General features: G+C 39.8%; 1 protein-coding gene across 2 annotated transcripts in view; it reads left to right on the top strand.

Annotated features, from left to right (window-relative positions):
- The first annotated feature begins 2,644 nt into the window (after window positions 1-2,644).
- Window positions 2,645-17,096, top strand: part of DNAJC27 (DnaJ heat shock protein family (Hsp40) member C27) — a 32,625-nt gene continuing 18,173 nt past the window's right edge. Inside the window, exons 1-3 of one of the 2 annotated variants that reach the window (XM_047854562.1) lie at window positions 2,645-2,898; window positions 8,303-8,385; window positions 12,449-12,518. In XM_047854562.1, the coding sequence (XP_047710518.1) occupies window positions 2,812-2,898; window positions 8,303-8,385; window positions 12,449-12,518 (240 nt within the window). In that variant the 5' untranslated portion in view covers window positions 2,645-2,811. The remainder of the gene's footprint in view (window positions 2,899-8,302; window positions 8,386-12,448; window positions 12,519-17,096) is intronic. The other variant, XM_047854563.1, reaches the window with a different exon arrangement.

Consider the following 17,096-nt stretch of genomic DNA (forward strand, 5'->3'; position numbering starts at 1 on the left):
GCAACACACTACTACATTTTAAGGTGCATATACATATGCAGCGAAGCAATTTTTAAATGCCTGGAAATTAAAAGCACCAATTCAGACAGTTGCAAGCTTTTATAAAGAGGGAGGATGTATTGGGAAAGGATACAGTACAGCATCAGTGATATTTTGTTAAGCTGTATGGTGGATACATAGGTATTCATTATATTATTCTTTATACATTTTATGCCCAACATATTTCATAATTTACTTTAAATATACACCTTTAAAATATGTGAAATCTTTAATACACAAAAATAAAAAAAACATGGGGGTGCCTGGGTGGCTCAGTTGGTTAAGTGTCAGACTCTTGATTTCAGCTCAGGTCTCGATCTCATGGGTTTGTGAGATTGAGCTCCGCGCTCCTTACAGCACAGAGCCTGCTTGGGATTCTCTTTTTCCCTCCCTCTCTTCCCCTTTTCTGCTAACACACTCTGTCTCTCTCTCAAAATAAATAAACTTTACCCAGGGCCAACTGCAGAGCTCATGTTTCTAACCCCCACTTTCCAAGTTCACACTATACACAGCTAATCCCATTTCTTTTTTCTTTTTGTATTAAAGACTGGAAAAGAGAGCTAACTTTCTTGTTTTTTGATTCCAAACTAATTTAACACACCCAGTAGAAAATATGTTTATTATGTTTTCGAACCTCAGGAACATCAATATGAAAAAAATGGTAATAAATTTTAATCTTTGGCAAATTTTACTGCCCATATGCCTAATAGTATTGTATCTAATCCGTCTTTTAATAATTGAAAATTTGACATTTTACAGTTATTCTTTCACAACACCAGTTCTATTACAGGGCCCAAGGTGAACTAGCAAAGAAATAGATGTGTATTGATTTATTAAATTATGCTGAGAGATCACCTTCTAGATTTGTGAAAAATGAGTATAAATCCAATTATTTTGAACTTTATCAAATTTCTAACCAGGACTTCTATTTCACGGTTGTAAAAAATCCTAGAAGTTTCATTAAATGAAGTTTTCTGGTTGATTATAAATACAACTCAGAGTAAGCTTCTTTCTTAAAAATAATTTGTTTTGGGCCGCCTGAGTGGCTCAGCTGGTTAGGCTTAGGTGTGGAACTTTGGCACAGGTCATGATCTCACAGATCCTGAGTTCACCCCCCAGGATGGGCTCTGTGCTGACAGCTCAGAGCCTGGAGTGTGCTTCAGATTCTGTGTCTCCCTCTCTCACTGCACCTCCCACACTCACATTCTATCTCTCTCTCTCTCAAAAATAAACATTAAAAAAAATTTTTTTTAATCATTTAAAAATAAAATATTTGAGGGGCACCTGGGTGGCTCAGTTGGTTAAGCGACGGACTTCAGCTCAGGTCATGATCTCACAGTTTGTGGGTGCAAGCCCCGTGTTGGGCTCTGTGCCAACAGCTCAGAGCCTGCTTCAGATTCTGTGTCTCCCTCTCTGCTCTTCCTCTGCTCATGCTCTGCCTCTCTCTCCTTCAAAAATAAATAAACATAAAAAAAATTTTTTTTGAATTAAAAGAAATAAAATGTTTGAAAATCTGACTTATGATAGCTAAGAAATTTTGAGGCTTTATTCACTGTCTTCCTACAATGTATTTCTTTTATGATGCTTAAATCTATCTGAGAACAGAAATAATGCTACTTTTGACCTTGTAATTTACTCAGAAATTGGCAGCCATTCTTTTTCAGGGCACTAAATAATCACTTGTCAAGTTCTATTTATCTTCTGTAACCCAAGATAATGACTTAAAAAATCCCTGTTCCTCTCATACATTTTATGCTGTTTTTTAACCAAGCAGATGTTTTTCTCATCCTCTGGAATGAGACTAGAAAAGTGGATCTTAGGATTTATTATTATTCTACTGTCATATTATCAGGGAAGGTGTGCACAGATGATGGGGTTAAGTCTGTGAATGGGAGGGAAAGGAAAAATGAAGGAGCATATAGGTACAATCACACAGACCATCCTAGAACTGGAAGAGTGTAAGAAACATCTTGTTTGGGCTTTCTTCCGACAGAGAACTCTAGAATAAAAGAGCAATGACTAAAATAAAACCCAGACTACCAAATGGACAACCTTTTTTTTTTTTTTTTTTTTTTTTTTTTTTTTTACGATAGCAATGGGTTTCAGATTTTGCCTAACGCCCCTCTTCCAAAACCTGAGCCCCAACTTCCCGACTTCTCCCGGCTCCTGACTTGTCTCTCTACGAGCCCGAGCAAGAGAAACATAGTATGGGGTGGGGGACGAGTAGTGTAGACGGGCTTCTACGGGACGGAAGAATTCAGAAAATAACACCCCTATGGTCTACTTCGAATTTTTAGCGGGACTGGGCCTGGACCCACCATTCTCAATACTCCAAGCCCGACGATCTGCCCCAAACTGCCAATACATTTCTACCACTCGGCTGCAAACGTTAACAGATGCCGCTGTCCTGGCGCCCCTGAAAACCACCCGCGCTCTCAGGGTAAACCCAGCCTGACTTCCTGCCGAGGGACTCAGCGCCGCGCGTGGGCGCGACTCCTGGGAACAGGTAATCAAAACCTCGCCTCTAGAGCCTGGTGATGACGTCACACCGCCCCCTTTCTAGCATCGCGAGACTCTCTTCTCCCACCCCCCCCGTTCCCAGAGCTCCCAACCGCCCGCGCCCGCTGCTAGGCAGCGGCGGGGATGGCGAGCCGCGGAGCTGGGGCGGTGACGATAGCAGCGGTTCCGCCATTGGACGAGGAGGCCTGAGGGACGGGCCAGCCTGGTGAACAAGGAGATACCGAGGCGGGTGGCCCCGAGAGAGCGAGGGCAATGGAGGCTAACATGCCGAAGCGGAAGGAGCCCGGCAAGTCCCTGCGCATCAAAGTCATCTCCATGGGCAACGCTGAGGTGGGAAAAGTGAGTACCGCGCTGGGAGGGGCGGGACCTCAGCGCGGCGGGACGACCTGCCGATTGGCTGGGAGGACGGCCACTCAACAGCCCGGGGCCCAGCCTCCTCCCCGCCCCTGAGCAGGCCCAGGTCTCCTCCTAGGGGATGCGCCTGGGTGAGGAAAACTCTGGTGACCTTTTTGACCTTTCGCTTGCCCCCCCCCCCCCCCCCGACGTCACTCTCCATAAGAAGGTGTCTCATATGGCCGCTAACCCTTGAATGTATCCCAAAAAGATTAAAGGGGCCTAGGTCCTTAGCTAATATCGTCTGCCTATCTTCGTTCTAGGTGACCTGTCCAGGACTTAAGAGGTCCTTAAGAGAATAAAAGTTTAGTTACCCCAGCAGTGCTTGGGAGCCTAAGGGAACTTACTGGGGTGCATGTGAGGATTGGAGCTTGTAAAATGTTGCTCTGCAGAGCCCAGAATCTACATTGCAAGAGCGTAGCTGATACATTTTTCACGGGGGAAGTGCCGTGGATGTCAAGGAGCCTGCATTATTTTGTTTTGTGTGTTGGTTTTGTTTTTATTTCTGGTAGTTTCATTATATTCATTTTCTCTAAAGCCGTAGTGCTACTGCCTTTCTTCTGGATGCACTGGGTATAAAGCTCTCCCCTAGTGTGTGTGTGGAGGGGGGCGGAAGGAGGATGAGAAAGAGACCCGAGGCCGTCCCCCAAGTGAATTTTAAACTGCCTCCTCTTCACCTAAATTGTCTCCTCTCCCCTTCTGGGTAAGTGGAAGCTGTTGGTTAAGAACCTCCCAAGGTCATCAAATCAATGGCAGAGACCAGATTAGAACTTGGGTCTTCACAGTCTACTGTAGTTCTCTATCATTGTATGCTGTCAAAATCAACTCCAGTAGGATCTGTATCCCAAAAGAGCCGTTAATGGAAGTGTTTAGACCAGTGCCCTACACATAGTTGATGTTCAGTAAATGTTTATTAGTGCCTTTTCTTTCCATTTAGCATTATCCTGTACTATTTATGTATTTGCATATATGTATGTAAGTATTAACATAGCAGTCACTGAAAAGTCAACATTTGTTGAACATCAACTATGTGCCAGGCATTAAAAAGAAAAGAATACAGCCTCTAAAAGGCTTAATAATAATCTGGGTAAGTAAGCGTGCATCATTTCTGTAATTTTCCTATGCTGAATGGTCCAACATTAAAAATAGCCCAAAATGACGAGTATCACATTTATTTAACATTGCCCTAGATTTATTGGCCAATGTGATTAGACAAGAGAAAGAAATAAAGTATAAAATAACTGGAAAGGAGAAGGCAAAATTATTGTTATTTGCTAATGATATGATTATTTATCTGGAAACCCAAAGAAAATTAACTTGAAAAGCTTTTAGAAAGAATAAGAAAATTCAATAAGGCAAAATTAATATACAGAAATTAATAGCTTTCCTGTATCAAATTATATGTTTTTTAAAATCTTTTTTGGGGCGCCTGGGTGGCTCAGTCAGTTGAGCGTCTGACTTCAGCTCAGGTCATGATCTCACGGTCTGTGAGTTCGAGCCCCTCATGGGGCTCTGTGCTGACAGCTCAGAGCCTGGAGCCTGCTTTGAATTCTGTGTCTCCCTCTCTCTCTGCCCCTCCCCCGCTCATGCTCTGTCTCTCTCTCTGTCAAAAATAAATAAAACATTAAAAAAAAATCTTTAATGTTTTATTTTTGAGAGAGAGAGAGAGAGAGAGAGAGAAAGAGTGAGCAAACAAGCAGGCAGAGAGAGAGGGAGACACAGAATCTGAAACAGGCTCCAGGCTCTGAGCTGTCAGCACAGAGCCCGAAGTGGGGCTCGAACTCACAGACCGCGAGATCATGATCTGAGCCGAAGTCTGACACTCAACCCACTGAGCCACTCAGGCGCCCCATCAAATTATATGTTTTAATGTTAAATTGAAAAACTATTTTAATTTACAATAACAGCCAAAATAAAGTGCCTGGGTTTAAACTTAAGAACAAACAGGTAAGACCTATATGAAGAAAAATGTCAAACTCTACAAAGGGACATAAAATTGCTCAGGCAAATGGAAAGATATACTTTCCCCTTAATTAGTATCACTCGACATTTTAGAGATGTCAGTTCTTTAAAATAACCTACAATTCAGTTCTAGTTAAAATAACAATAGGGTTTTTTTTTTTTTTTCCTTCAAAACATAAGGGTGGCTCAGTCGGTTAAGTATCCAACTCTTGATTTTGGCTCAGGTCATGATCTCACGGTTTGTGAGATTGAGCCCCGAGTTGGACTCTGTGCTGACAACACACACACTTAAATACCGGTCCTCTAATTTCTATAGACAGATTCCCAGGGGTAGAATGCTGAGTAGCTATTTAGTAGCTATTGCCAATTGCTCTTCAAGAAATTGTACCAGCAGTATGCAGTTGCCCTATTTCCCGTAGTCCTGCCAACACAGGTATTGTCATTCTTTTAATGACTCCCAGTCTGGTTAGTGAGAAGTATTACTTTAATTTGCATTTCATGGACTACAGATGAAGGTGAGCACCTTTTCACATACTTACTGGATATTTGGACTTGCTCTTCTGGATAGTGCCCAATTTATACTCCCTACCCATTTTTCTATTGGATGATGTATCTTATCAATTTTTCTGGTTCAGGGATATCAGAGATAATAACTTTTTGCTGGTCATATGAATAATGACTATTTGTCTGGGTATGTTATTTGCCTTTTAATATTTTTATATATATTTCTCCATATAATTGCTATTATTATTACTATTTCTATATATTCAAGTATGCCTGTCCTTTCTTTTGTGGTTCTTGTGTTTCCTTTCTTGGTTGAAAATGTTTCCTTAAGGTTGTACATATGTTGCACATTTTTTCTGAAATTTTTGTTTTATTTTTAAATATTGAAATCACAAGTTCATCTGAATTTATTTTTGTATTTAGAGAAGTTAAGGGCCCAACTTGTGCAAGTGGCATTTTACTAAATAAATCATTCTTTTCCCCTTGACTTTATTTTTTTATTTGAGAGAGAGAGAGAGGCAGAGAGAGAGAGAGAGAGACCGCACACACAAGTAGGGGAGAGGGGCAGAAAGAGAGAGAGAGAATCCCAACCAGGCTCCACACTCAGCATGGGGCTGGATGTGGAGCTTGATCCTAGGACACTGGGACCGTGACCTGAGCCGAAATCGAGAGTTGGATGCTCTACCAACTGAACTGCTCAGGCATACCTCCCCTTGATTTGAAATATCACCCCTGTCACCTTTTAAATTTCTTCTTTTAATGGGATCTATTTCTGGGCTCTCTGTTCTATTCTACTGACCTATTTATCTATTTGTCTGTTATGCCAATATCATACTGTCTTGATTGGTTTCAGACTATGTTTTAATATCTGTTAAGGCGGATTCCCTCCTCTTTGTACTGCCCCGCCCCATTCCTCTTTTTCATATTTTGAGTATTTCTTCTCAGATAGTTGTTCTGCAAAAGTGCCTAAAAATCTATTTAAGAAAAATAGTGAAAGCAAAAAATTCTATGTTACTTGGTTTATATGATCTTAAGGACCCTGTCTCTTTGTGTTATAGGGAGTGGTTATTAATACAATTACTTAAATGTGTGTCTCGTTAACCTCTTAGAACTAGTGTTTAAATAGTGTACTGGAGTTAAAGAACTGCCAGGCCCCTTAATCTCATGAATCATTTAGAAAAAGGCCATATTCATTTTCATAGGCTATTGTGAGAGAAAACATTTGTGAAATGCTTTCAAGCTGTAAAATGCTTTTATTTTTTTTAATTTGTATTTATTTTTGACAGAGAGAGACAGAGCATGAGCGGGGGAGGGGCAGAGAGAGGGAGACACAGAATCCGAAGCAGGCTCCAAGCTGTCAGCACAGAGCCCGACGCGGGGTTCGAACTCACAGACCGTGAGGTCATGACCTGAGCCGAAGTCGGCCACTCAACCGACTGAGCCACCCAGGCGTCCCTCAAGCTGTAAAATGCTTTTAAAAGTGTAGTCTGTTAGCAGTAGTCACTCCAAAGAAGTTTTTCTTTCAGTTCACAATAAGCTTGTTAACTGCTTTTTAAATTGACCGTCCTGTTTAATTTAGGTTAACGTTCATCAGGGAAGGATTTGAGCAGGATAAACTTCATTACTAGCACTCCCAAGTAAATTAGAAGTTTCACGAGTGCTAAGGGTTGTTATTACTGGCACCGAGAAAATTCCATTGGCACTGAGCAAAAGAAAGAAGTAAAATACTGATGTGTGTCCTCAAGTAGTTTACTTTCTAGCTGAAGAGATAAGAGGAGTATACACATGTGAAATGATAATTGACAATACAAAGCAATGTATGCCTGATGGGGTGTGTGTGTGTGTGTGTGTGTGTGTGTGTGTGTGTGTAAAATACGTGTGTATATATTAGCATGTATGTGAAGTGCAAGAAGAGTTCAGAGGCAGGCAAGGTCTCTTACAACCTGGTGCTCCAGTAAGGCTGGGCCTTAAAAGATAAGTAAGATTTGTAAAGAAGGGAAAAAGCTCATTCCAAGTAGAGGGAAAAAGTAACGATGAAAGTCAGGAAGTCAGATCTCTGGGAGTTTTGCAGACATGGAAAGCATATATTAGAAAGGTGTAGATAAGGAACACAGATTAGGGCCAGATTATGGGGAAGCTTGAATAAAGGATAAAGGAATTTGGATTTCAAACTTGGCAGTGAGAAACCACTGAAGAGTTTTGAGTTAAGGAAGTGAAGTAATGTCAGTGCTGTGTAGTATTGACTGAGGTTGGGAGGGAAGGAAGGCAGAAAGACCAACACAAAATTTCCTACAGTTGCCTAGGAGTAGATGATGAGGATCTAAACCAAAGTGGTGTCGATGGGAATTGGAATGAGGAGAAAGAGGCAAGAAACATTTAAAAGATTTAGAAAGGCGCAGAATCAAACATGGCTTTAAGATTCTGATCCTCCGTGGTTGGGAAAATGGTGGTGTTATTGACAGAACCAGGATGTCAGCAGGATGAACTGTTTTTATGTATAAGATTAGTTCATTTTTGGACATGTTGAGTTTGAGGGAACAGCAGGACACCTCAGTACAAACTAGCCATAGTATTTGAAGATGTCGAGCTGCTTTTGAGAAGGTCAAGGCTAAAACATAGACATTTTGGTGGCATTGAAAGCATAAGAGTAAGTCTTCTAAACAAAAGAGCCCAAGGACTGAGAACTAAACTGAAAACATATTTGGTTTTAAGGGACGAATATGTAATTTTTCTTTAAAATTCTCACTTTTAGCATTTGTTTCAGTTGTTTGAAAATGCTTTCTTTCCCATTGTGGTGAATGAAGAAACCATAATGAAGGACTGTGCTTATTTTGTATGTTTCTAGAGTGTATGTACTAAAAGAATGCATTTTTATGTTTTTTAGAGCTGTATCATAAAACGTTACTGTGAGAAAAGATTTGTGTCTAAATATCTTGCAACAATTGGAATTGACTATGGAGTCACAAAGTAAGTGCATTGTTTCTTTGGGCTTGTAAATTACATGGGTTTGAGAATTTTTCTAAAATGATGTATCTTGAAATAGAGATTCTGAAGAAGGAAAGATAGGAATAAGAGACATTTACGGATATGTAGTGATCATATCAATTGTTCATCACTGAGCATGTTCTTTTTGCCAGGCCTTGCCTTCGTAAGGGATAGGTATAAGGTCTACAACAATGAGGAAGTCAACAAAAAGCCTACCTAGCAGATGTATCTTTTTAGGAAACATGTTTCTATATAAACACGTCCTATTAGCAGGTGTGTTTATAGAGCATTTTGAGGTATTCTTTCCACAAAGTCTAAATAGTATGTCGAATATTTTCTATCAGAGGATTTCCTTTATTGGTTTATGATCTTTATAACCTATTGGTATCTAGCAAAAATGATCTGGGAGAAGGAAAATTAGGAGTAAGTGGGGATTTATCTCGAGATGAATCAAGGGTGGGTTGAGCCTGAGGAGATAGGCTTACATTAGCAGGAAATAATACCACCAAAGCGTGGAGTTAAGGTAGACTGCACACTCCCTGAAGGTGAAATTTCAGGTGCTCACCATTCTGCCCTAACCTGCCCCCTCCTCTCTGATTCCCTTCCTTTACACACTTTACCCTCCATCCACACTGCACCGCTGTCCTTGTATTTCCCTAGCTCAGTGCAGTTATTCATTCATTCTGTCCACCTGAAATATCCTTTCCCCTCATCCCTCCATCAGACTCTTTGACGTGTAAAATGCTCCTGTTCCCATAAGGCCTTGGAATACCTTCTTTATCAGTTAGGACTCTTTAGTTGCAAATGACAGAAATAATAAACTTCTGTATGCTATTTATGGTACTTATTTTAAATTGCCACATGTCATTATTATTTATATATGTTTCATGTCTCCTGCTAGATTATAAGCCCCATGAAGAAGGAGCTATTAGCATAAGTCATTTCCAGGTGCCTGGCACAGTGCTTGTATGTAGTAGATACTCAAAAACTCTACTAGATGAGATAGATATATCTAAAGAGGAAGTTTGTAAGATTAGACTGTGAGGGCAGCTTTTAAGGAGGTGGACTAAAGCGGTGAGGTTTGTCTATACTTCAGGGCATAGGATTTCATCAGTGATATGCCAGGATATCCTATTTAAGGCAGTGTTGTTTTGAATTCATGTAAGTAGCTAATTTATTCATCTAAGAAATGAGAATCACCATATTACGCCATAGAACTGTAGTGGTTTATTCAACAGACTATTCTATCTCTGGCTGAAATTTTTTTTGGAAAGCTGCTTGTCCCATGGTGTATCAGGAGGATATAACTGCCAGAAACCTAACTCAAACCAAGTCAAGGAAAAAATAATAACGATAATAACAACAACAATAATAAAGAATATTAATCAATTCACATAATCCAGTTATGAGGATGCTGTGCCTTAGAGATGGCTGGAACCAGGGACAGAATATAGCTATATAATTTACTACGTCTCTCTCCAGCTTTTAGCTTCCTCTGCATGGCTGCCAGCAGATCTCAGACTCACATTGTCAATTTTACCTCCAGAGAGGGACCAAAGCTAATATACAAATTTAAAAATCCTAGGGAAAGTTTTGATTGCTCAGGTGGGGACAGGTGCCTTTCCCCAGCTCATTTGGCTGTGGCCAACAGAGTGGGATCACTAAGAACGTAGCAGAACTCATCTGAACCACAACTGGGAGAGGAAAGGGCTATACTCGTGGGTAGTCAAAATAACAGGTACCCATTCCGTCCCTCCTGTTATCTACATGGTGAAGCTCAAATTCCAGCATATTGAAGAATTACTTGTAAAGTTTGTGAAAATGCAGATTCTTAGGACCCACCAAGATTCTGATTTGCTGGGTGTGAGGTGGGCACAGGAATCTGCATTTTTAACGGCCTCTCATAATAATGATGCAGGTGGTCTGCAGGCCACAACCTAGGAAAGCAAGACCTTGAGGTAGCAAATTACCATTTTTCTTCAGGTTAATTTCCTCTGTCTGGCATCTGAATTAAAATAACTTCTTTGAGTTTCAGTGTGAATACATTTGTGCATTCCTGACTTTATCCGTTCTCTGCTGCTATCTCTTTAAGGCCAAATTTTCTAATATACATTGTTACACCAGGTCTTATCCAAAGGCTCTCAGACTCTGTTGTTTTGTGTTGTTTTGCTGTTCTCACATTCTCTTTTATAAGGTGGGTCCTGATTTCACAGATGTTAAAATGAAAACAGATGTGCATCTTGGTTATTGATGAAATATGGTAGAGAGTTCAGGAATAAAATGATTAATGGTTAGCTCGATGTAAGTCTACAAGTAATATAAAACACCTGTAGGCATTATGGTTTCAGAACAGAAGGTGGGTGTAATAAACGTGGACAAGAGAATAATAATAATAAACAAACCCAGAGGTAGTGTAGGGCCGATGAGAGAAAGTACTGATGTCCTTGTATTCCGTAGGAGGGAGTCATGTCAGTGCTGTCTAAACTGAAACATGTCACTGAAAAACATGATTCTAACCTGTTAACTTACTGTTAATAATCCCTATTCTTAACTTAGAGGGGTCTTTTAGGAAATACTTCTTGTGATGAAGAAAACATATTTAAAGTTCAATAATTCTACTTCACCTCAGTTTCTTTTTCCTTTTGTTACATTCAATACAAAGTAATAAATAAACAGTAAAACATTTTTTGAATTCAATACAAGTACATTTTATACTTTTTATTTTAAAATAGTGTAATCCCATTTTGATAAAAACACTTGTGCTTCTCAGTCACGTCTGTGTATAGAAGAAGGCTGCCTTGGCATTCATCTATATTGACAAAGGCTTTTGCTGGGTGATAGGATTTGGGATAAATTTTGAACTTTCATCTTTGTATTTCTGTAGTGTTTGAAATACTTACAATATTTCATTAATTTATTTTCCAACAATGGTTTTTCTTGAAAAAAATAAAAAGGACAAGAGGCAAATATGCTATGATGTTGGCAGCATTTAATTCTAATATGAATGGTTGTTCTTTCCCCTTTTGTTCTTTTCTCTATTTTAATTTTTTTTTAAAGAGAGAGGGTGCAAGTGAGTGAGGGGCAGAAAGAGAGGGAGAGAGAATCCAACGAGGGGCAGAGAGAGAGAGAGAACGGGGAAGCAGGGCTCTAGCTCACTCGATGTGGGGCTCAAACTCACGAACCATGAGATCATGGCCTGAGACAAAGTCAGATGCTTAACAACTGAGCCACACGGGCACCCTTAAAATTTTTGAAAAACAAGTTGACTATAGCTCTTGTTCAATGAAGGTCACAAGAAGATCACACAGGCGTTAATAAAATACACCTTAATAATTGTTCTGCATGGTAAGCAAGCATAGCCAGTAGTAATTAAGATGTCTTGCCAAGTGAAAGAAAATATTTTGTTTTCCTTCCTCTTACTCCTACTTGTCCCAAATCAGTTTTCTTAGTCTCACAGTAAAAGCCACCATTTGTTAGTAAAAGGGTATGGCCTGAAATATCTTGAGATAAGCTGAAAGTAAATGAGGGTGTTTATTACAGGTGGGTTCAGTGTCTTTATTTTTTTTTTATTTATTATTATTTTTTAATATGAAATTTATTGTCAAATTGGTTTCCATACAACACCCAGTGCTCATCCCAAAAGGTGCCCTCCTCAATACCCATCACCCACCCTCCCCTCCCTCCCACCCCCCATCAGCCCTCAGTTTGTTCTTAGTTTTTAAGAGTCTCTTATGCTTTGGCTCTCTCCCACTCTAACCTCTTTTTTGTTTTTTGTTTTTTCCTTCCCCTCCCCCATGGGTTTCTGTTAAGTTTCTCAGGATCCACATAAGAGTGGGTTCAGTGTTTTTAAAATAAGGAGGCAAGATGATCTGCCAAGTTGCTGGCTTCTGTTGTAAAGATTATCGGAAATCAAGAAAAGGCACTAAGAAAGCCTCTTACATTTCATACACATACCTTTTTGAAATGTATAAATGACATAAATGATATTAATGAGAACACAGAAACCATAACCTTCTTTGGAATTGTTTCCATTTGAACATTTCAGGGTACAAGTCAGAGACCGAGAAATCAAAGTGAACATCTTTGATATGGCTGGCCATCCCTTCTTCTATGAGGTAAGAAAGCCTTTTTGAGAAAACCAACATCCAGTATTGTCAGTGGATTCAGGGAAAGATCCTGAGTTACCTGAAACGACCAATATTCAAATCACATATAAAATTAGGTGAATTTAGCTGGTGTTCGAGCCTAAACTTCATAGAAACCTATTGGTCTTTTGTTCCATTCCCTCAAACTGTGGTAGGAAAGTTCATTGCTAATGTTTCAAACACGTTTTAACTTTCAAAGGACTGTTGCTTTTAACTTTGTACCTTAGCCCAGAATGTGACAGGATAATTATATTCATACTTGGACTTAAGAATTCAGCAATGCGACTTCTTTCATAGCACAGTACTGGAGTGAGCTTTCCAGTTCACTCTGCAGCCTTATGTGTTACCTCCCTGGAGAGAGTCCCACCTGCTTTACTTTGTCTTCTTGTCCAGAGTAGTCTCAAAGTGAATCTCGTGGCCATTCTCTTTTGTTTTTCCTTCCTTGGGTTATTGATTTTCCCTGAAGAGGCTCTCCGTTCTTTTCTAGTTTGGGCCATTTCACTTCTGCTATTTATTATTTCCTTCCTTCTGCTTGCTTTGTGTTTCTTTTGCTCTTATTCTGGGTTCTTTATGTGGGAGCTTAGATTATTGATTTGAGACTTTCTGCGTTTTTGACGTGTGTGTTTGGTGCTATCAGTTCCCCTCTCAGCACTGCTTAGCTGTGTCCCACACATTTTGATATGTTGTATTTTCAATTTCATTAATATTTCATCTTATTCATTCAATGTGTTTTTTTAATTTCTCTTGAGACTTTCTGTTTGAACTATGGGTTATTTAGAAGTGCGTTGTTTAGTTTCCAAGTGTTAGACATTTTTTGGTTATCTTCCTGTTATTAATTTCTGGTTTGAGTCCATTGTGATCAGAGAACACACTGTATGATTTTGATTTCTTTTAAATTTGTTGAGGTTTTTTTCATGACCCAGGGTATGGTCTATCTTGGTCTTCCGTGGGCACTTGAAAAGATGTGTATTCTGCTATTGTTGGATGGAGTGCTCTATAAATATTTATTAGGTCTTGTTGGTCAGTGGTATTGTTGAATTCTTTTATATTCTTGCTGATCTTTTGTTTGGTTGTTCTATCGATTGCTGAGAGAGGGGTATTAAAGTCTCCAACTATAACTGTGGACTTGTCTGTTTCACTTCTATCGTATTTGCTTTATATGTGTTGCAACTCTGTTATTTGGTGCATACATATTTATGATTGCTATGTCTTCATTATATAGTTTTATTTTTATATAATGCCCCCCTCTGTCTTTGTAATCATTTTTGCTCTGATGTCTACTTTATCTGATATTAATATAGCCCATTTTTGCTTTCCTTTAATGTTTGCATGATATATCCTTTTCTATCTTTTTACTTTCAGTCTGCTTATATCATTGTATTTGAAGTAACTGTCTTATAGACATGGGTCATGTTTTTCAATCTATTATGCCAATTTCTGTCCTTTAATTGAAATCTTTAGACCACTTATGTTTAATGTAATTATGAATATATTGGGGCACAAGTCTGCCATTTATTTTTCATTTTCTGTTTGTTCTATTTTCCAGTTCTCTGTTTTCTGTTCCCTGCCATCTATGGGTTAGTTGAACACTTTTTGAATTCCATTTGATTTGTCCATAGTGGTTTTTTTTTTTTTTTCTGAAAGTAATTAAATTGGATTTTATTTTATTATTTATTTATTTATTTAATATGAAATTTATTGTCAAATTGGTTTCCATACAACACCCAATGCTCATCCCAACAGGTGGCCTCCTCAATACCCATCACCCACCCTCCCCTCCTCCCACCCCCCATCAACCCTCAGTTTGTTCTCAGTTTTTTTTTGTTTTTTTTTTTTAATTTTTTTTTTCAACGTTTATTTATTTTTGGGACAGAGAGAGACAGAGCATGAACAGGGGAGGGGCAGAGAGAGAGGGAGACACAGAAACGGAAACAGGCTCCAGGCTCTGAGCCATCAGCCCAGAGCCTGACGCGGGGCTCGAACTCACGGACCGCGAGATTGTGACCTGGCTGAAGTCGGACGCTTAACCAACTGCGCCACCCAGGTGCGCCTGTTCTCAGTTTTTTTTTTTTTAATTTTTTTTTTCAACGTTTATTTATTTTTGGGACAGAGAGAGACAGAGCATGAACGGGGGAGGGGCAGAGAGAGAGGGAGACACAGAATCGGAAACAGGCTCCAGGCTCTGAGCCATCAGCCCAGAGCCCGACGCGGGGCTCGAACTCACGGACCGCGAGATCGTGACCTGGCTGAAGTCGGACGCTTAACCGACTGCGCCACCCAGGCGCCCCTGTTCTCAGTTTTTAAGAGTCTCTTCTTCCCCTCCCCCATGGTCTTCTGTTAAGTTTCTCAGGATCCACGTAAGAGTGAAAACATCTGGTATCCGTCTTTCTCTGTATGACTTATTTCACTTAGCATAACATTCTCCAGTCCCATCCACGTTGCTACAAAAGGCTATATTTCATTCTTTCTCATTGCCACGTAGTATTCCATTGTGTATATAAACCACAATTTCTTTTTCCATTCATCAGTTGATGGACATTTAGGCTCTTTCCATAATTTGGCTATTGTTGAGAGTGCTGCTATAAACATTGGGGTACAAGTGCCCCTATGCATCAGCACTCCTGTATCCCTTGGGTAAATTCCTAGCAGTGCTATTGCTGGGTCCTAGGGTAGGTCTATTTTTAATTTTTTGAGGAACCTCCACACTGTTTTCCAGAGCAGCTGCACCAGTTTGCATTCCCACCAACAGTGCATGAGGGTTCCCGTTTCTCCACATCCTCGCCAGCATCTATAGTCTCCTGATTTGTTCATTTTGGTCACTCTGACTGGCGTGAGGTGGTATCTGAGTGTGGTTTTGATTTGTATTTCCCTGATGAGGAGCGATGTTGAGCATCTTTTCATGTGCCTGTTGGCCATCCGGATGTCTTCTTTAGAGAAGTGTCTATTCATGTTTTCTGCCCATTTCTTCACTGGATTATTTGGTGAGCTCTTTATAGATTTTGGATACTAGCCTTTTGTCTGATATGTCATTTGCAAATATCTTTTCCCATTCTGTTGGTTGCCTTTTAGTTTTGTTGATTGTTTCCTTTGCAGTGCAGAAGCTTTTTATCTTCATGAGGTCCCATAGGTCTTCAATTTCCTTCATAAGCTTTCTATAGTTTTCAGCATACAGATCTTTTACATCTTTGGTTAGATTTATTCCTAGGTATTTTATGCTTCTTGGTACAATTGTGAATGGGATCAGTTTCTTTATTTGTCTTTCTGTTGCTTATTATTAGTGTATAAGAATGCAACTGATTTTTGTACATTGATTTTATATCTTGAGACTTTGCTAAATTCATGTATCAGTTCTAGCAGACTTTTGGTGGAGTCTATCAGGTTTTCCATGTATAATATCATGTCATCTGCAAAAAGCGAAAGCTTGACTTCATCTTTGCCAATTTGGATTCCTTTGATTTCCTTTTGTTGTCTGATTGCTGATGCTAGCACTTCTTTTTTTTTTTTTAATTTTTTTTTTCAACGTTTATTTATTTTTGGGACAGAGAGAGACAGAGCATGAACAGGGGAGGGGCAGAGAGAGAGGGAGACACAGAATCGGAAACAGGCTCCGGGCTCTGAGCCATCAGCCCAGAGCCCGACGTGGGGCTCGAACTCACGGACCGCGAGATCGTGACCTGGCTGAAGTCAGACGCTTAACCGACTGCGCCACCCAGGCGCCCCTGATGCTAGCACTTCTAACACTATGTTCAACATCAGTGGTGAGAGTGGACATCCCTGTCGTGTTCCTGATCTCAGGGGGAAAGCTCTCAGTTTTTCCCCCATTGAGGATGATATTAGCTGTGGGCTTTTCATAAATGGCTTTTATGATGTTTAAGTATGTTCCCTCTATCCTGACCTTCTCGAGGGTCTTTATTAAGAAAGGATGCTGAATTTTGTCAAATGCTTTTTTCTGCATCAATTGACAGGATCATATGGTTCTTATCTTTTCTTTTATTGATGTGACGTATCACATTGATTGATTTGCGAATGTTGAACCAGCCCTGCATCCCAGGAATGAATCCCACTTGATCATGGTGAATAATTCTTTTTATATGCTGTTGCTAGTATCTTGTTGAGAATTTTTGCATCCATATTCATCAGGGATATTGGCCTATAGTTCTCTTTTTTTGCTGGGTCTCTGCTTTAGGAATCAAAGTAATGCTGGCTTCATAGAATGAGTCTGGAAGTTTTCCTTCCCTTTCTATTTTTTGGAACAGCTTGAGAAGGAAAGGTATTATCTCTGCTTTAAATGTCTGGTAGAATTCCCCTGGGAAGCCATCTGGTCCTGGACTCTTATTTGTTGGGAGATTTTTGATAACTGATTCAATTTCTTCACTGGTTATGGGTCTTTTCAAGTTTTCTATTTCTTCCTGTTTGAGTTTTGGAAGTGTGTGGGTGCTTAGGAATTTGTCCATTTCTTCCAGGTTGTCCAGTTTGTTGGCAAATAATTTTTCATAGTATTCCCTGATAATTGCTTGTATTGCTGAGGGATTGGTTGTAATAATTCCA

This window comes from Prionailurus viverrinus, chromosome A3 (genome assembly GCF_022837055.1).
Source record: "Prionailurus viverrinus isolate Anna chromosome A3, UM_Priviv_1.0, whole genome shotgun sequence".
Classification (NCBI taxonomy): domain Eukaryota; kingdom Metazoa; phylum Chordata; class Mammalia; order Carnivora; family Felidae; genus Prionailurus; species Prionailurus viverrinus.